Source organism: Podarcis tiliguerta (assembly GCF_965153285.1).
Source record: "Podarcis tiliguerta genome assembly, chromosome: 2".
NCBI lineage: Eukaryota > Metazoa > Chordata > Lepidosauria > Squamata > Lacertidae > Podarcis > Podarcis tiliguerta.
Window position 1 is genome coordinate 115,758,388 of NC_139535.1, and position 19,871 is coordinate 115,778,258.

At 47.7% G+C, this 19,871-nt stretch overlaps 1 protein-coding gene across 22 annotated transcripts in view; it reads right to left on the minus strand.

Moving 5' to 3' along the window:
* Nucleotides 1–629: 629 nt before the first annotated feature.
* Nucleotides 630–19,871, minus strand: part of FMNL3 (formin like 3) — a 106,077-nt gene continuing 86,835 nt past the window's right edge. For 4 of the 22 annotated variants that reach the window (XR_014507993.1, XR_014507994.1, XR_014507995.1 and 1 more), the window contains 10 exons: nt 19,157–19,225; nt 18,654–18,734; nt 17,974–18,103; nt 17,047–17,207; nt 15,159–15,260; nt 10,466–10,555; nt 9,378–9,489; nt 7,402–7,516; nt 4,144–4,194; nt 630–3,671 (listed from right to left, as the gene is read on the minus strand). Coding sequence is in view for 12 of the 22 variants with exons in the window: in XM_083427371.1 (XP_083283497.1) it covers nt 3,535–3,671; nt 9,378–9,501; nt 10,466–10,555; nt 15,159–15,260; nt 17,047–17,207; nt 17,974–18,103; nt 18,654–18,734; nt 19,157–19,225 (894 nt within the window). In the remaining 10 variants the exon portion in view is untranslated. Of the gene's footprint in view, nt 3,672–4,143; nt 4,195–7,401; nt 7,517–9,377; nt 9,502–10,465; nt 10,556–13,726; nt 13,792–14,257; nt 15,261–17,046; nt 17,208–17,973; nt 18,104–18,653; nt 18,735–19,156; nt 19,226–19,871 lie in introns of those variants that run through there. The other 18 variants (XM_083427368.1, XM_083427367.1, XM_083427374.1 and 15 more) reach the window with 12 other exon arrangements.

Consider the following 19,871-nt stretch of genomic DNA (forward strand, 5'->3'; position numbering starts at 1 on the left):
TTAGTGGCTCAATCAACACTTGTCCCTCCTCTGAATTGAATGATGTGACTGATTTCAGTGGACATACTTCCCAGCCTAGTGGTCTTCCTCTCAGTGAACCTAGCTGTTGAGGAAGATGCAAGGTTCCTTGCAGGTAACCTGTGCTAATTGGGAAGTTAGAGGCAGCTGTATTTTTGACGGAAGTGAAGATGGTAGTTGATATGCAAAGTACAGTGGTGCCTCGCAAGACGAAATTAATTTGTTCTGCGAGTTTTTTCGTCTTGTGAATTTTTTCGTCCTGCGAAGCACCACTGTGCATTGACGGTTTCCCATAGGAATGCATTGACGGTTTTTAAAAAAAGGCGCAAGACGTTTTCATCTTGCGAAGCAAGCCCATAGGGAAATTCGTCTTGCGAAGCAACTCAAAAAATGAAAAACTCTTTCGTCTTGTGAGTTTTTCGTCTTGCGAGGCATTCGTCTTGCGAAGTACCACTGTATGCTGAGGTGGAAATGGCTGCTGGATTTTGCAGTGGGGGTTCGGGTTGGCTTCTCTGGAATATCTGGGTTCCCAAACGTGGCCACTGATTTCTTCACCTCACCCACAAGTGGTTTGGAGACTGCTTTGAACATTATAAAAAACATTCGGAAAATAGTTTACATGAAGTTTCACGTCAGACCTTCATATTCACAGGACAGAAACAAAAGGCAAAATATATCCAGCATACAATGACCAAAAAGAAAAAGAAATGAGTCAGTTCTGGCAGTTCTTTCGGCAGAATAATTTTCTGTTCCAGAGCTCCAAAATTTACAACCCATTCTGCTCTGCTGCACCCCAGCAAAGTGATGGGGCCTTGCTCTAAGGCTTCCTTACCTAGGAGTAAGGACTATTGACTTCAATGGGCTTTACATCTGAGTAACCATGCACAGGATGAACATATAAAGCTGCATCAGTCCATCTAGCCCTGTTCGTTCAGACTGGCAATGGCTTTCTAAGGTCTCAGGCAGAGTGGGAGAGGCCTAAACCTGGAACCTTATGAAGTGCAGGCTTTAGGCTCCTAGGGATCTCATCTATAATACAGGCCTTGGGCTGCCTTTGGGCAGGATTCAAATACACAGGCACAAACCTAGCAGGGGTGCTAGGCCTAAACCACAGAGCCAATTTTCCCCGGGACACAATAGCTCAGCCATAAGCACTGGGGTCCCTGCAAGAGTCACCCTGAGAGTCTTTGGCACGGTTTATATACAGACGGTTAATGCAGGGAGATGCTTCTGCCATGACTAACGCTCTAGAACGCCAAGCATCACTGCTTTTTGCAGAAGGATTTGCTGAATCCTTCCTGATCAAGTGGTTGATTCCTTCCGTTGTCTAGATAACTAGGATGCCACAGGGCCTTGGCACGTGTTCTGAAATCCCGGTTATCTCTCCAGACTTATGGGACTAAAGTCACATAGGAGCATTCTGCTGTGCAAATGCTCTTGTGAGTAGTCAGCCATGCTTTGGAGCCTGGGGTCAAAAGATCAACAGGACTCACCTGGGTCGGCCTTGGAAAGAAATGTGGATGAATATTCAAATACAGGAAAAAGGGCAATTTCATATTCGTAAGCTCTGTTGGAGCCAGCCCTATCTAAAGATCTCTTTGGTGTATTAAGATCTATATAAACCTCTTTCACATAAAGCTAATTGCTTCCTGGTTCCAGAAAGTGGCTAAACCCCCAAGGGAGTAAAGTTGATTCCCTGAATTAAAAACAATTGAAGAAGCAATCCTGCTCTCATTGTCAAATGGCTTTATCCTAATGCTATCTGCAGCTCTAATAACTTCTGGACTAACATCTTTGGTCAGGGGGGAAGCATTAAAGCAGGTTAAGAGGAGATAAAGTGGGTCCTCTTTTTCCGATTGTCTTAAGAAACATCATGGCCTGGAAACTGAGGCCGAGGTTCGGATAGGAAGGCAGCAATTGGCCATCATAGTGCAAGGGCCAAAAGTGGTCTACCATTTAGTATGATGAGTCAGGTACCAGAGGCGGCTGATTCCTGGCACCCTCATGAGGTAACATCGACTGGAAAGTTATTTGCTGAAAGTCTCACTCATATTAATGAGCTCATTCCATTTATTTCAATGAAATGTTCGCTGATGGGTTCTGTTCCATGTTACTTAGTGGGGAAGTAGAGAGGGGCGCCATTTTGACAGTGATGAATTCATGGCTACAAAATGGCTCCCTCCTGCATGCTAATATCTCACTTGCTATCTTCGTTACCTGCAGCATTTAACTTCTTGAGGATGATTCCCAGTCTAGAATTTAGTGTTTTTACTGCAGGTATACAAATGTATTGGGGGCTGGCCTTAGGGATGGAGGAGAGTTTCATTCTGTCCCCCTTTTAAAGTGGATCAACCAAGTTGCCATGCAGCCACCCTGGACAAATACACAGTTCAGAACATAATTGTCCTCTGGATTTTGCAACAAAAATTCTCAGGTCAAAAATGTACCAGAATGCGTCAAAAAGGCGTATTTTAGGATGACATGCATTTAGAAATGCATACACTGAGATAAAATACTTATTTAAGAACAGATTTTGGTACATTAAAAAAAAATACTGCACATTAATGCAGGAACAGACTTATGAACGAACACATGCAAAATTGACACATTTGGGAAATAAGATGGATCCACCCGTCCCTAGCTGGTTCTGAAAGATGCAACATTCATACATAACCATTGGTGCTTGTTCTGAGGGGTTCAAGAGGACATAGCAGGCGAGCTAGATTTGACCTGGTGAGAATTAAGGCATTTGGTCCAGTAAATGAGAAGAGAGCTGTATCTAAAACACCATACATGAACTGGAAGCATAATTTGGTCCTCTGGAAAATAATGAGAATAAGAAAACTAAAAAAATTAAAAACTGGGCAGCATCAAAAGTTGCCTGTAACCTACCTAAGATCTTTCTTTTCATAATCAATGGTTGGCTCATCACCGTCGTTTCTCTGCTGTGCGAACACCAGGGTCACTTCGTGCAGTTGAGACGTGAGACATTTGGTCTGAAGGTTTCCCCTTTTGAAGAAGGATTCCAGTGGTTTTTCGAAAGGCCATCAACGCCTAGCTTTTAAGCTCTTCAATGCCGGCTCAATAGACCGCTGCTCCAAGAAGACCACAGTATTGCTGAAGGCTGCTCCAGAAAAGCGTTGCTGGTCCACAAAACTAGCGCCATACACAAAGGTCTACTAATGGAAATACTCCCCCCACCCCCAAGAAAACACCCCACACTCCCGCATTGCATTGTGACTCCAGCCATGATGATGTCCTCTGTCTCAATCCAGTCAAAGTGCAATTTTGGTCCGGATGCTCCAAGAAGGGCTGAGGCTTGAGAAGGGGGAAGTCAGACACCTGCTGGCCAAAGGCACTTCTAAACAACCGAAACAGCCTTGTCCTTCAGAGCTGGCTCAGCGAGGGGACAAGAGGAGCTGAGGGGCTGACGGGAAAGGTCATATATGTACAGATTAAAAAATACACCTTAAATAATAAGAGAATAACAATAATACTGTCGCAGTAAGGCACTTCCTAAATGTCCCTTTGGTTCTTCAGCTTAAAATGTTTGAAAGGATGGAAGTTTTTTTTTTCTTTGGCAAAAGGAGAACTAGGCCTGGGCTGTTGGGAATGCAGCATTAGCCCATTGGAAAGGCAGGATACGCAGAGCTCTGTGGGAGAAAGGAACAGCCAGTCAGGACGGGAGTAAAGAATTGCTGGAGAAACAATGCATAAGCGGTTGCTGTCGGGGCCATTAAAGACTGTGAGGCAGTTCATGTACCAACTGGAGTGGGGTGAAAGGCAGGCGGCAAGAGTTCTTGCCCCTTGGGGGCATATAACCACCCACCCAGGCCACCCCTCTCCACATTCCCCCTTTTCAGGCAAGAGCATACGAGACGCTTCTTTGTCAGAGCATCAAACAATGGGTTCCGGGGCAGGCTAGAAAAATAAAGGGGCTACCCCCTCTCCCCGCCAGTGGGCGCTATGGAGCAAGACTGAAGGCAGCTGAGGATGATGGGCAACTGTGATGGCCAGTTCTCTGTCCCAAGGGCAAACTTTTCGTTTTGGTGTCTCCTACTTAGGCAGAAGCAGCAAAGCAGAGGATAAAAGGCTCTGGGCATCCAGAGAGCTGTTGTTTCTTACCCTCTGCCGCGGATGAATTGAGAGGGGACTAGAGGCAGATGGTTCTTGCTGCTATGGAGGGGATAAAAACAAAAATTAGGCCAAATTGGGAAGGGGTGGGTGGGAGGGAAAGCTCTTCTCCCCTGGGGGCTGGATTCTGCCCTTGCCAAGCCTTGTAAGGAGCCACGAGGTCTGGAAAAGCACCAGCTCATCCAATTGCCAGGGATGGCATGGTGGGGTTGGGGATGGAGCTGCTAAATCTTTAAACCAAACTCTCTGGTGCCCAGCCTCTGTGGCTCCCAGCTCTATCTGCGCACTGCTAATGAAGGGGATTGCCTGAGTTGCAGTCGAAACAGTGCAACTGATTCCCTCACAGTCCACATGCGCTGGGACTTCACTGTGCTCTTGGGAAACCACTGGGGGAATCAGATCAGTGCTGCCTTCTCCATGGGGGCACCCCAAGGACACTGCCTGTGCTCCCCACTGTTTGCTACTGCACCAAGCTGGCACTGTAGGCAGTCAGTGCGTAGACATGTTCTTAAGTCAGGGGTGAGGAAACTGTGGCCATCTATATGTGGCAGGGCTACAGATCCATCATCCCTGACCATTGGTCAGGCTGGCTGAGGCTGGTGGGAACTGGGAGTCCAATGACACCAGGGTGGCAGCCACAGGTTTCTCGTCCCTGCCTTGAAAGTCTTGGGCTTAAACCCATCCAGACACACTGAGTGCAATTCAGAGAAAGCTAAGGCATGCCTAAATAATCAGACCTGGCATTTATCAGAGCACCAAAAGTCCTTCACAGACAATCCAGCCACAGACTTAAATGTGATGAAGCCCATTGGCCTTAACTGCACTTCATTTTGTATTGGTCTGTGGCCATTATGTCAGCCATCCTTACAATAACTGTAAGGTAAAAAGGTAAAGGTACCCCTGCCCGTACGAGCCAGGCTTGACAGACTCTAGGGTTGTGCGCCCATCTCACTTAAGAGGCCAGGGGCCAGCGCTGTCCGGAGACACTTCCGGGTCACGTGGCCAGCGTGACATCGCTGCTCTGGCGAGCCAGAGCCGCACACGGAAACGCCGTTTACCTTCCCGCTAGTAAGCGGTCCCTATTTATCTACTTGCACCCAGGGGTGCTTTCGAACTGCTAGGTTGGCAGGCGCTGGGACCGAACAGCGGGAGCGCACCCCGCCGCGGGGATTCGAACCGCCGACCTTTCGATCGGCAAGCCCTAGGCGCTGAGGCTTTTACCCACAGCGCCACCCGCGTCCCCATAACTGTAAGGTAGGTCAGCATTATCTACCCCCATATTGCAAGGAGGGGCTGAAGCTGAGAAATAGTGTCCTTAAGGTTGCCTAACAAACTCAGGGCTGGCGTGAGATTTGAAGCTGGAGTTTGACAGTTGGCATTTACTACATCTGTTTGTATGCTACTTCCAGTCATTTTATGAGTAAAATGGTGGCGGCAGCGACAACTACTACTATCACTACTAATGGTGCTAAATACATGCAAGCATCTATAGGAACACAAAAATATAGGAAGCTGCCTTATAGTATTGGCCCAGCAGCCCGGTAAGAACACATGACGAGGCTTGCTGGATCAGGCGAATGGCCCATCTTGTCCCTTATCCTGTTCTCACAGTGGCCAACAAGATGCTTCTTGAGAGGCGCAGAAAGCAGGACCTGAGCGCGACTGCTGCTCTCTTCCCACTTATGGTTCCTTCCCAGCCACTGTTTTTGTCCACTCTGCCTGGCAGTGGCTTTCTAAGGGCTGAGGACCTTTCTTTGCCACTAGCTAGCTAATCTTCCGGGAGACTTCAGTGGGCACTTAATTCCCATTTAATTCAGCAAGATTTGGGCATGCCTCTGTATTGCGCCCAGTTTGCATATTCAGCTCTTCTGGAAACAGAAAGAAGTCTGGAGATGAGAATCTGCATGAATTTTGCCTCTTTGATTAAAAAAACAAGCTTGGCCAAAATATAGCCTGTTTCGGGTAGAGTGGGAGGATAAATTATCATACAGATCATCTTTTGAACAAATGAAACTGTTAATTATTCTATCTGCAGCTCCCTTTCCTCCAAAATATACATTTTGGCTGTAACTATACAGCTATTTTTCCAGGAGAAACCCCCATGGAACTCAACGGGACTTGTTTTTCAGTAAACATACATAGGCTTGCAGTCTTGATCTCACTCCATGTTTTTTTAAACAGTCTATTTCAGATGTATTGGGTGGGTGCAGGAGGCATATTTGAACGCGCCCTTGCAAAATATAGATATCTACATTAAGGCACGCTTAAGTGGTACAGTCCCTAAAGGAAGACATACCATGAGAGTTTGCTGCTTGTGGAAACTGGCCCTAGGTTGTAATCGACCACACTATGTTGACTGCACAGTTAGACGGTGTTGTTTTCACCCCCAACAAGAATTCAGGCAGCAACCCCCACCCTCACTCTTCAATCAAGAGAGTATTTAGTAAAGCTACTCTACTGCATTAGTGTGATAAGATGATCTGATAAACAGACTGGAGATGGATGCATGCAAATCAAGACAGGGGGTCTGTAACAACCTCATCATGCCAACCATGCAAGGTATAGACAACAGAATTGTAGATACAATATGAGGCCTCTGGGTCCATGCAGGGATTCTCAACAGTGAAAAGGAAGATGCAGTGAAGGGGCTTTTTAATTAATTTCTGGTCTTTTAAATCAACCAGCAAGTTTCTATCCTTCATGTTAGCAGAGAAAACCCTGGGAATGTATAAAGATGGAAGACAGTGTGCAATTCTGTCCAAAGAATTCTGGCAGGTGCAGCTTGTCATGTGGAAGTGAGGAAAATTTTCTCTCTCTCTTTACACAACTAATTGAAATGTACCGGAGCCTCATCATCTCCAGGTCACCTTGCAGGCAGCCTGGAAAGAGCAGCTCACACAGCCATCAACTACTGCCATGATTCCTGAGCAGCACCACTGAGTCGACAAAGCAACTCTCTATAAGCCTCCATAACAAAATTTCCGTGACCTGGCTTCGAACTACAACTCCCATCAGCCCCATGTCGGCTGGAGCTGATGGGAGTTGTTGTCAAAAACAAACATGGAAGGCACCAGCTTGGAAGCCAGGCTGTTGTATAGTGATGGTGATTCTCTGCCAAGTGGGGCTTCTGAGAAGAGGTTGGGAAGCCCCGAGATCATGGGAGGAGACAGCAAGGCATGCAGGAGGGAAGCCTGGGCTCTGTGGAGGGAGCAGCTGCATGCAGAAGAGAAAGAGACGATCCACGGGTACCTTTGACGAGGGAGAGGGCAGAGCTAACAGTTAGGCTCGTCATGGTGGGATGGCTCGCAGAAAAAGCGAGACCCCCGCTTCGCTGTGCGGGCAGTGAAGGGGACGCTCTTCAACACTGCGGGGTGGGAGGGGACGGACAAAGACATACAAGATAAGTCAGACAGCGAAAAACACGGTGGGCGGCTTATTTCACAGAACGTGGATGCAGGTATACTCGGGACGTCTTAGGCGGGGGGCATATACGGCTAGTGCATCGAGGAGGGGACTATCTCAGGGAAAGAAGCCCAGGGCCAGAATTCTGTCATACAGAAGCCTCTGGAAGGCGAAATAGTTTGTTTTACAGGAACGGTAAAGGTAAAGTAAAGGTACCCCTGCCCGTACGGGCCAGTCTTGACAGAGTCTAGGGTTGTGCGCTCATCTCACTCTATAGGCCGTGAGCCAGCGCTGTCCACAGACACTTCCGGGTCATGTGGCCAGCGTGACAAGCTGCATCTGGCGAGCCAGCGCAGCACACGGAACGCCGTTTACCTTCCCGCTGGTAAGCGGTCCCTATTTATCTACTTGCACCCGGGGGTGCTTTCGAACTGCTAGGTTGGCAGGCGCTGGGACCGAACGACGGGAGCGCACCCCGCCGCGGGGATTCGAACCGCCGACCATGCGATCGGCAAGTCCTTGGCGCTGAGGTTTTACCCACAGCGCCACCCGCGTCCCGGTAACGCCAGTGTTATTATTAACGCTTCTCAGGAGGCTACATTGGAGATGGCCTACAGCCTGCAAAGCCACAGAGTGACCATATGGCAAGGAGGGCGTGGCTCCTGTGGCTTTAAATGGGTGCACAGGCAAGGGAATTCCGGCTTTGGTATGTGGGGAAAGCTGCCCTGCCAAAAATTCCCTCACCTGCACAGCTGCTCGGGGTACAAGAGCCTTGGCCTCCTTTTCAGCTGGTCACCCTACTCTAGCCTTAACCAACCTGGTGCCCTTTGGCTGATTTGGTCTGATCCAAAGCAACTGGAGGGCACCGGGTGGGCAAAAGCCGCCCTGAGGAGTTTCCCCGCCTCACGCAATGACCCAGCCATGCCCATTTTCAACACAGTGCTTCCTATGGGGTATATGCTAGGCCCGGCTGGTTTGTGGGCCAAGTGCAGTACGATATGCTGCTGCCCAGGAGAACAGAGCGTCGCCTGAGGCTGTAATCGTCAGCCACCTCTGCTGCTCATCACTGAGCACCTCAAGTCATTAGTGGCATGGTGGTACAAAAGTGTTATACCACAGGTGGCAGGGAAGACCCTCACAGAGCTAAGCAAATACCACAACAGGGGAACATCAGCACGGAAGCAGGCAAATGTCACTCCTCACCTAAGCCTGAGGAAGGCTGTCCACAACTGGGGCCTGATTTATGAGCCGTGATATATTTTGTCTTGCGGAGCAGGGCCACAGACATGCCAAATAGGCACAGAATGAGGTCCTGAGTGCAGAAAGCGGTTTCCACACCTGAACACACACACTTTCTCGTGTGTTGATTTTTTTTAAAAGAAAATAATTTCTAGTCCTTATGGGGGCAAAAATAAGACGGTGCTGTCGTGTGTGTGTGTGTGTGTGTGTGTGCTTTGCAGATATTAGGCTGGGCAGGCCCTTAAGAACCCACTGTGTAGGTCCCATTTTGCTTTATTGTTGGAGGAGATGGGCTGGAAAAGGAAGAGCATTTGGGAAAGAAATAAAACATTGCTCCTTCAGGAGACTTCCGTTCACAAATACATCACGGTGTAGGTAAATAAAAAGGAGGAGGGGCGAGAGGGAGCATTATAGAGGGCCAGAGATACAGTGTAGGGTGAGGCCCTTCACTCTGAGGGCACAAGCAGTGCCTAAAACACCTTCTTTTCTTCGCCCACACAAAGCCACAACAGTCACTGGTGGGGGGGGGGAATGAGCACAGCAAAGGAAGTGGACGTTCCCCTGCCTCAGGGTGGGTTGCTTACCGGTGATAATATCCTCAATGGTCCCATCTTTGCCTTCATAAACAGGCCGGTGGTCCTTGGCCTGGCGCCGCCTCAGCTCAGCAATCAACTCTTGCTGCTGCCACTTGTTGCGCTGCAAAGGCAACTGCGGGCAGGTCAGGAATTAGAAGGAAAAACAGCCCCAGCTCAGCCGCCACACCGTGTCCCGCTGTCCACAAACCTGACTGACGCTCCTACCTGACTGACAGGTGCAGCCACTTTGAAAATGTGCGTGTGTGTGTGTGCGTGCGCACGCCTCTCTCTCTCTTTCAGGGATTAAAAGGGGCCCAGAGACACAGCAAGGGCCAGCGTGGATTTTCTCATGAGACGTTTCACTAGCAAGGAAAGGCTTCCATCTGCCACTGGACCCAGCAGGCCGAGGCTCTGTGCTGTGAGCAGACTGGCACACAGGAGAGCATGCCAGCTGGAAAAAGAAAATGTTCCTTGCAGTTCCTCTCCCAGTATCACACTATGGGAAAGGGAGCACCAATTTAATGAGGAGCTGTCTCAAAGCCCAGAAGGAGAGTCCTTCTCGGTAATGCCGTGTCAACTGCACTAGCCGGTGCTACTCATATTTATCGACGAAGCACCGAATCAGAACTTGGGAAGCCACCTTTCGCCGAGTCAGGCTGTTGTTCCATCTCACTGAGTATTACTTACACTGACTGGCAACAGCAACTTTCTGGGGGGCGGATTCTGGCCCTACCTGAAGACGCTGAGGATTGAAACTGGGCCTTTCTGCATGCAGAGCAGATGCTCTACCGCTGAGCTACGACCCGTCCCCAGAACACTGTGCCGGGTGCCATTTCCATTCTCTCTTGGGACATAACCTGGGAGGGGGTGGGGCTGCAACAATAAGAGCTGCTCTTCTAAAAATCTGCCTCTGGAGCAGCAGGAGATATGAAGGACTGAAAGGCATCACACGCAAGTTGACAAGAAGCTAATAACAGTATGTCCGTCCCCGCCATGCTGCAACGGCAGGAGGGGCTTCCTTTGACCCGCCCTCCCTCCCTCCCTTTCCAGAACGCATCCCTCCTGGCCTCCTGGCTCCCTGCACCATCACCCCCTACCTTCTCCAGCCTCTTGGCTTCTTGGGCCAGCGCCTGCTCTCTTTGGGCCTGTTCCTGCTTCTTACGCATCTCGTTGTCTTGCTCTGCATCCTGGAAGAGGGAAGCAGGGAGAAAAGTTAGAAGACAGTCCAACCAGTAGCCAGGCAGCACCTAGCTGGGGATATAAGGAGATGGAGTTCCACTGAGTCAGCCTGCTGGGTGAGATTTGCCCGGCACTTTGCAGGCACAATCACTTGGATCTGCGCTGAGCTGGATGCCACCATTCGAGTCAATATCAATTCCACAAATAAATAAATGGGCCCATCTAGTCCAATGTATCTTCCATTTGGCAAGACACAATTAAAGGACCCCTGGTAGTTAAGTCCAGTCGCGAACGACTCGGGGGTTGTGGCGCTCATCTCGCTTTACAGGCTGAGGGAGCTGGCATTTGTCCGCTCCGCAGACAGTTTTGCCGGGTCATGTGGCCAGCATGACTAAGCCGCTTCTGGCACAATGGAACACCAACACCAGAGCAGCACATGGAAACACCATTTACCTTCCCGCTGGAGTGGTATCTATTAATCTACTTGCACTTTTTGGCGTGCTTTCGAACTGCTAGGTTGGCAGGAGCAGGAACCAAGCAACAGGAGCTCACCCTGTCGCGGGGATTCGAACCGCCAACCTTTTGATCGGCAAGCCCAAGGCTCAGTGGTTTAGACCACAGCACCACCCACATCCCATATAAGACACAATTACTGCCTTGCAAATTTTCTGCAGGCTAAGCTGCAGAAAATAACTCATGCCATTTCACGTGTGCTATGAAGTTAATATTTACAGTGGTGCCTCGCAAGACGAAAAGAATCCGTTCCGCGAGTCTCTTCGTCTAGCGGTTTTTTCGTCTTGCGAAGCAACCCCATTAGCGGATTAGCGCTATTAGCGGTTTAGCGGCTATTAGCGGCTATTAAAGGCTTAAGGGATTAGCGGATTAGCTGCTAAAAGGCTATTAGCAGCTTAATGCCTAAAAAAAAACGGGGTGGGGAGCGGAAAAAAATCGCAGCAACTCGCAAGACATTTTTGTCTTGTGAAGCAAGCCCATAGGAAATTCGTTTTGCGAAGCACCTCCAAAACGGAAAACCCTTTCTTCTAGCGGGTTTTCCGTCTTGTGAGGCATTCGTCTTGCGGGGCACCACTGTACTTATATTTATCTGTATGGTTGTAAGTTGCTTTAAACTGTTTTTAATATTGTGTTTTAATGCTATAGCCCACCCTGGGACCTTAGATAGATAAGATATTCTTATTACCTGCCCTTCATCCTATCTATTGTCTACACTGGCTGGCAGCAGCGCTCCAGACCAGGCTCTCAGGCAGAGATTTCTTTCCATCCACCTGCTACCTGATGCTTTTAAACAGGAGGTGCCTGGGACTGGCTTGCAAAGCAGGTGCTCAACCAGAGGTATATGGGCCTTCCCTCTAAAATGACTACCGTTCCTGGCCACATGGTGGGGCAGTAGACAAGAGCGTTTAGTCTGGCCACAGGAAATCCAGGCTCAGCTGCACAACCCACTGCCTGGTGGGTTGCCTTGAGTGGGAATCACAGAGCTGGAAAGGGACTCAATGGACCATGCCCCACCCACTGCCCCGAGACAGAACGTCCTCTATATAAAGGACGCCGCCCCCTTAACAAAACGTGCTCCAAGGTTCCCTTAAAAACCTCAAAAGAATAGATCCCACGCTGGACCCAGAAGTTCCTGATAACAAGTGGCCTAAATCTATCTCCCGATAACCAACAGCGGCACCTTTTTGTTCTATTCTCAAGCGGAAAATTGGTCCCTCTCTGGCCCACCTGGGTAACCCTCTGCCTCTTAACCCACCTCACAGGGTTGTTGTGAGTCCTACAGGCAGGACAGGAAAGAAATCTAAAATGGGCAGAAATGGGAATGAATTTTGACAGGCTAGGGAGGGGATGCACACATGTGCATGGTCTTTTGCCAAGAGCCGTGTGTGGATTGAATCCGTAACCATGTGGGTGAGCCAGGCACTACAATTCACAGCTCTATCTGGGAAGCTAAAACCACAAACCAAAGTTTCCCTAGTCTAAAGAACCAGGTGCTCCCAGAGAGCCAGTCTTCGGCCACTGCTTGCCACACGAGTCCAGGATAGTCCGGCGCTCCCTCACTTTGAGCATCTCATCACTGAAGGAAGTGATGCACCACTGGAATGTTTCCCTGCCTGCTCCCCACTCCCCCCCAAATGCTGCACCTGGCCAGCGCTTGAACCCAGGACACAACAGCCTTCTCCAACAATGGGAACAGAGTGGTGGCAGCAGAAAGGTGTGGCTGATGCATGTGATGGAGGTTCAAGGAAATGGATTGTACCCACCCGGGAAGAATGGCAGATGAAGCTGATGGACTACATGGAATTGGCGGAAATGACTGGCAGAATCCGAGACCAGGGAGAAGAGTCGATGGAAGAAGATTGGAAAAAAATTAAAGTATATTTACAGAAATACTGTAAAATTAAGGAATGTTAGAAGAATATTGGAATGAAATTATATGGTTTTAGCAGAAATGTTATAAAGAATTAAGCAAAAACTGATTGTTAATGGGCTAAAGTGAAAAATTTAAAGTTAGACTGTGTTAAGATAAATTATAGAACAAAAATTGAGAAAGAGGGAAAGGATTTGCTGAATTAGCTAATTTGAACTAGAATACAAAAAAGGGAGGTGTGAGGAAGTCGAGGAAATAAGTAAATGAAAGATAAAGATGCGGAAATTGGATGTGTTTTTAAATGTTTTCGTCTTTTCTTGTTGATTTGATGTATTGTTTTTTCTTTCTATTCTTGATGTATTGTTTTGTTAATTTTTTATTGCTTTTTTCTTATATATTTTTTTCCTTTTCTGTAACTATAAAACTTTTAATAAATATTATTTTTTTAAAAAAAGAAAGAAATGGATTGGCTTTGCTCAAGGGACCAAACCTTGGAGAGGTGCTTTGGAGGACTGGGATGTTAGCGAAGAGCAGGTGGGCTATGGAGCATGTTGAGGTCCTCACTGGTGTGGAAGAGAAATGAAGGAGCATGCAGGGAGGGTGCTCTAAATCTCTTGCCCAGTGGCCACACCTAATCACAGGGAGACAGGTAAGGCTGCTTCCTGCTGGGAACAGTAAGAGGCAGCACCTAGTGGTGGGGGAATGGCAAGGGGGCTCCCACTTCTACACCAGGGTAAGGCGTGAACTTGTGTGGCTTCTAAGGCAACATGGGTTCTTTCTTTTTTATATATAATGATTTTTATTGAGATTTATGAACACCAACACCAACCAACAAAAACATCAGGTCTTATTACGTATATCCTACCGTATTTTTCGCCCCATAGGACGCACCATGTTTTTTGGGGGGGAAATAAAGGCAAAAAAATTTCTTTCCCCCCCCAGGCGCTTGTGGGGCCGGCAGCGGGGAGAAGCGCTCTTCTCCCCGCCGCCCGCCTTCAGATCAGGTCCGGGGACAGCGGGAAGACGTGCTGCGCCTCCCAGCTGTCCCCGGAGCTTGCGGGGCTGGCGGTGGGGTCTCCCCGCCGTCAGCCTCCAAACCACTTAGGGAGACAGCGGGATGGCGGCGTTCTGGCTCCCTCTGTCCCCCGATCTTGTGGGGCTGGCGCTGGGGCTCTCCTGAAGCCTGGAGAGCGAGAGGGGTCGGTGCGCACCGACCCCTCTGACTCTCCAGGCTTCAGCGAAAGCCTTCATTCGCCCCATAGGACGCACACACATTTCCCCTTCATTTTTGGAGGGGAAAAAGTGCGTCCTATAGGGCGAAAAATACGGTACTTTATGCTCCATAGAGCTGTTGACTTCCGTCCTTCCCTTCCACAAGTTTTCCTATTCCAATCTATAATTCACAGTTTCATTAATTAAAAATTACACCGTGACATAAGATTTACTTCAATCCTGCCAACGTTTTCATATTTGTACAGTTCTCACTTATATAAACCATAAATTTACTCCATTCTTTTTGGTACTTTCTCTCCTCCTGATTGCGAATTCTGTGTGTCAATTTAGCCATTTCAGCGTATTCGACCAGCTTTATCTGCCATTCCCTTACAGTCGGAATCTCCTGTAGCTTCCACTTTTGGGCTATCAAAACTCTAGCTGCTGTTGTTGCATACAGATAGAGTCTTTGGTCTGTCTTCTTAATATCTTCTCCCACCAAGCCTAGCAAAAATTCTTCCGGCTTTTTGGGAAAACTATACTTAAATATCTTTTTAAACTCATTATAGACTGATTCCTAAACTCTTTTATTTTATTACATGACCACTACATGTGGTAGAAGTCGCCATCCTTTTCCTTGCATTTCCAGCAAGTTTTACTACTTATCCTATACACTTTTGCCAATTTGGCCAATTTGGTGGGAGTTAGATACCAATGATAGACCATCTTCATAACATTCTCTTTTAAGGCAGAGCATGCGGTGAATTTTAGACTCTCATTCCAGAGTTTAGCCCATGCATCATAGTCTATGCTATGTCCTAAATCAATAGCCCATTTTGTCATGGCCTCTTTTATGAATTCATCTTTTGTATTCCATTCTAATAAAAGATTGTGCATTTTTGAAAGTGGTTTGAACTTATTTTCTATAATATCTGTTTGGAATTTCGATTTTTTTTATCTTCAAATCCTAATTTTTTATCATCTTTAAGGCGGCCTGGGTTCTCTAACACACATACCTTGTAGGATCGGATGAAGCGTGCAAAGACCGGGAAGAAAACGGACGGCGGTGTCGTCTTGGGGCTTTCGCCGAAATAGCGCACAACCGTGTTGTAGGCCTCCTGCCAACAAGAAAGCCGTGTGAACGGAGGCTGACAGTGGCCCTGGCCTTACACTCAGTTTTACCATGGGAGGAGGGTGCTGGCACAAGAAGTTTTGGGTCAGAATGAAAATCTATGCACAAAGAGACCTTTTTACACATGGCCTGCTGGGTGTGATCCACTTTGCACATCAGACTGGCAGATTCAAATGATGAAACTGATTCTTTAAAAGGTACACAAATCTGATGTTCAGAGCGCATACAAACTCTGCAGTAGGGAATTTCGTGGGGATTTTGTTTAGTCCACATTTTGTTTAAACAAACCAACTTCACTGTGGCTCAAAAAAATACCAAAATGTGTATTAAAATGTGAAAAATTCACACTTTTGTGTGAAATTGTGTAGAAGAATATGTACTCTTAGGGTGAAAACATATGCTAAAAACATAATGCAAACCTTTGTGTTTTTCTGTAAAATTGCCAACTGAACAGAGCTGGAAACAGACTGGCAATGGGATGGTACACCAGAGCGTGTTGAATTTTTCAACTTCCAAAAATGAGGGGAGCTAAAAAGTTCTGACATGACTTGGGAATTCAAAGGATATTTTGGTTAAATTAATAAAATGTAGTTTTGCTCGGTAAGTAAAAAGTGTGGAAAACTGCACAGAAATCTTTAAAGATGATTGCCAAGTATTTGCAATTATATTATATATTAATATTAATATTTATTATTATTGAGCATTACCTGACTTATTTAGATGACAACATTAAAAATTATTTGGTTTTCCGAAAGCAGCTTATGTGCTTCTTCATCAAATGTAGAATTACCAAGCTACATGTTGCCCAACCACAAAAATAACAGCAGATTTGAATTGCTCCCACCCAAAATCATACTTTTAATACCCCTCAGTGAAGAAATTTGCAAAAATTAAGTTTCACCCCGTAAAACGATGCATCCTATGTGATGCACTCATGCCTACTCTGAAGGGAGTTTTGCATGTAACTAACAAAATAGGAACTGCTTACATAACACACAAGCAGAAATGCACCCTGGATCCCATTGCAAAAATCTGACACCAAGCAAGCACAGATTAGTCAAATTTGGCACGAGTACTACATCTGAAAATGTACACAGCCAGGCAGGTGGCAGGATTTCCATACGTGAATCTGGCATGCAGCTGGAAACAAAGACAGACACAGTGTTGAACTATATGCCAGACCGGTGCTTTTTAACATGCCACACAGCGCATAAAAGGATTTCATAGAATCGTAGAGTTGGAAGAGACCACAAGGGCCATCGAGTCCAACCCCCTGCCAAGCAGGAAACACCATCAGAGCACTCCTGACATATGGTTGTCAAGCCTCTGCTTAAAGACCTCCAAAGAAGGAGACTCCACCACACTCCTTGGCAGCAAATTCCACTGTCGAACAGCTCTTACTGTCAGGAAGTTCTTCCTAATGTTTAGGTGGAATCTTCTTTCTTGTAGTTTGGATCCATTGCTCCGTGTCCGCTTCTCTGGAGCAGCAGAAAACAACCTTTCTCCCTCCTCTATGTGACATCCTTTTATAGATTTGAACATGGCTATCATATCACCCCTTAACCTCCTCTTCTCCAGGCTAAACATGCCCAGCTCCCTTAGCCGTTCCTCATAAGGCATCGTTTCCAGGCCTTTGACCATTTTGGTTGCCCTCCTCTGGTTACGTTCCAGTTTGTCAGTGTCCTTCTTGAACTGTGGTGCCCAAATCCTGCACACATTTTAAGGAGCCTTCTCTGCTCACCCCCGAGCTGCACGCCCGCTCCTCCACTCACCTCCGCAGTCTTAGCGTCTTTCTGTAGCCGGTCCAGCTTGCCCTCATTGGCGTTCAGGAAGCTGCGCAGGATGCTATGGTCACGCAAGCTGCACTCCCGCCGGATCAGCTCCATCCCACGCCCCAGCTCCTTTACATCCAGCAGCACGTTCTCCAGGGATACTGTGGTGGGACAGAAACCACTGGGTCAGCCCAGGAACCAGCTCAGATTGGGGAGCGTCAGCCCAGTTTCATGGCTCACAAAAGGCTAGAAGAGATGCATAGGCCTCAAGAGGGAGGCAGGCAGACTCTTAGGTCAGGGATGGGGGACCTGTGGACCTCCAGATGTTGATGGACCACAACTCCCTCATCCCTGGCCTGTGGCGAAGCTGGGGAACTGCAAAACAGACCTGCTGTAAGCATCAATCAGGGCTTATCCACACTTAACTTTTGCCTTGTTCTTTCCAGGCACTGGTCTCCACTTTAAAGCTCTGTGTCCACCTCAGAGCTTTCTCCCTGATAACCCGCTCTTTAAACCAGGCATAGGCAAACTTGGCCCTCCAGATGTTTTGGGACTACAACTCCCATCATCCCTAGTTAACCAGACCAGTGGTCAGGGATGATGGGAATTGTAGTCTCAAAACATCTGGAGGGCTGAGTTTGCCCATGCCTGCTTTAAACAAATGACAATTTGGGCTTTCTGATTGAGCTTTGAAGACCGGGTTTTCATGGGGAAAGCTCTGGGGCAAAAAAATAGGGCACTCAGCTTTAAAGTGCAGCCTGTGCCAGGAAAGTTATGTGTGGATAAGCACTCAATGTACACGTACTGTAAACATCCTACTTTCATGATGTCTGAAAGCGAGCGAGACGGAAGTAGCTACAGAGGGGACACCTCTGTGAGGTCTTGGCCCGGCCCCTTGAACAGGCTGGTGGTTGGAAGGGTCCTTACCTGCAGCTGCTTTCTCCACAAAGTGCAGTTCCTGCCAGAAGGTGCTCAGCTCGGGGTATTTCTCCTTCACCATCATGGCAATGAAGTGCAAGAGGGTTAGCTTCCGGTCCGTCGACTTGGTGTCCAACAGCTTTTGGGGTAGAGGTGGGGAAGAACAGAATGTCAAGGCACTGCTACAGCCATCTGCACACGCAGGTGCAAATTTGCATGCGGGGCATGCGGGGGCATATGGGCGCATGGAAGCAGATAATCAAATCTGCACAGTGTGCATTAATTGAAAGACGGGAGGCGCTCACAAGGGGCGGGGAGAGCAAATGCGTGGAGGCATGCCATCAAGCAAGAAATCAGATGCACAGGTTTGTATGCAGGGCTGAGCAATTCTGCAAATTGGCCTCCACGCATGGTTTGCTCCATGCATGTAACCGTGTGCCTGAGCAGAAGCACATACAGAAAACTCTGTGAAAGTTGCCGTGCTGTAGGGCAAGATAGGAATTTTAAAAAACGAGTTTGGGAATCTTGCAAGGTGGCACAAACAAACAGCTGCCGCCTGGACAGAATGGCCATGTGGTGTAGCATGCGGGAACGGACACCATCTTCCTCCTAGGCACATTATCTGAGCACAGGGGTAGGGATGGATACCTTTGCATAAGCTTATGTGCCTCCTTTAGCCCCCTCCTTACCAGATCAAGACTCTGCAGCTTAAAACCATAAACCGAACCACGTTTGCTGCTGTTCATGTAGTTGCCGAGGGCGAGGATGATCTGGGAGGGAGAAAACAGGTGTGTCACATAGATGCTTGACATGTCTGATATTGAAGTCATACAAGGGAGTCCCCAGCCAAATTATTCCGGGCCGCCTGTGCTTAATTTCACTGCTTTCGTGGAGGCTATGACATTTAACCTGGAAGCCATCAGCACCTAACTAGTGTAGGAAAATGCACTATGCTCAGAGGCACTGTTTGAACCCTTTCTTTGCCTCCCGGCAATTTACAGAATCAGAGTTGGAAGGAAGCTCAAACAGCCCAACAGGTTTTTATGCAGGAAATCCTCTGCTAGAGCATCATCCCTGATACAGCTGCCCTCTAGCCTCAAAATACTCTGCAAGCTAAAGAGAAATAGTTGCCCCCCCCGCATCACACATTTGCTGTTTCTCTTGTAAGTACTTCTATATCAGCAGGACCCACCTCCAACATGCGTTTGAGCTTCTGTGAAGACTTGACAGATGCAGAGGCAGCAATGATTGCACTCAATTGCTGTAGGAGGGCAAAAATAAGAAAGGATTGTTATTGGTTTTGCTGCACCTCAACACTTTGTCAGTGTAAAATCATGGAATTGTAGGGTTGGAAGGGATCAAAAGGGTCATCTGGTCCACTCTCTCCTGCAACAGAAGTTGAATAGAAGTTCCTTTCACACAGGGCGCTCTCAGGCGGTTGCTGTTTTGAGGTGGGATGCAACCATATACAGTGGTACCTCGCAAGACGGAAAACCCGCTAGACGAAAGGGTTTTCCGTTTTTTGATGCACTTCGCAGGACGAATTTCCCTATGGGCTTGCTTCGCAAGACAAAAATGTCTTGCGAGTCTTGAGATTTTTTTTCGCTCCCCACCCCCTTTTTCTAAGCCGCTAAACCGCTAATAGCCTTTTAGCAGCTAATCCGCTAATCCCTTAAGCCTTTAATAGCCGCTAATAGCCGCTAAACCGCTAATAGCGCTAATCCGCTAAGCCGCTAATAGGGTTGCTTCGCAAGACGAAAAAACCGCTAGACGAAGAGACTCACGGAACGAATTAATTTTGTCTTGTGAGGCACCACTGTACTGTCAAATTCATCTTGGCAATGAAAATGCAATGGGAAGTCATGCTCAACAAACCTCCTTCCTCATCTAAATTTGACCTTTTTGTG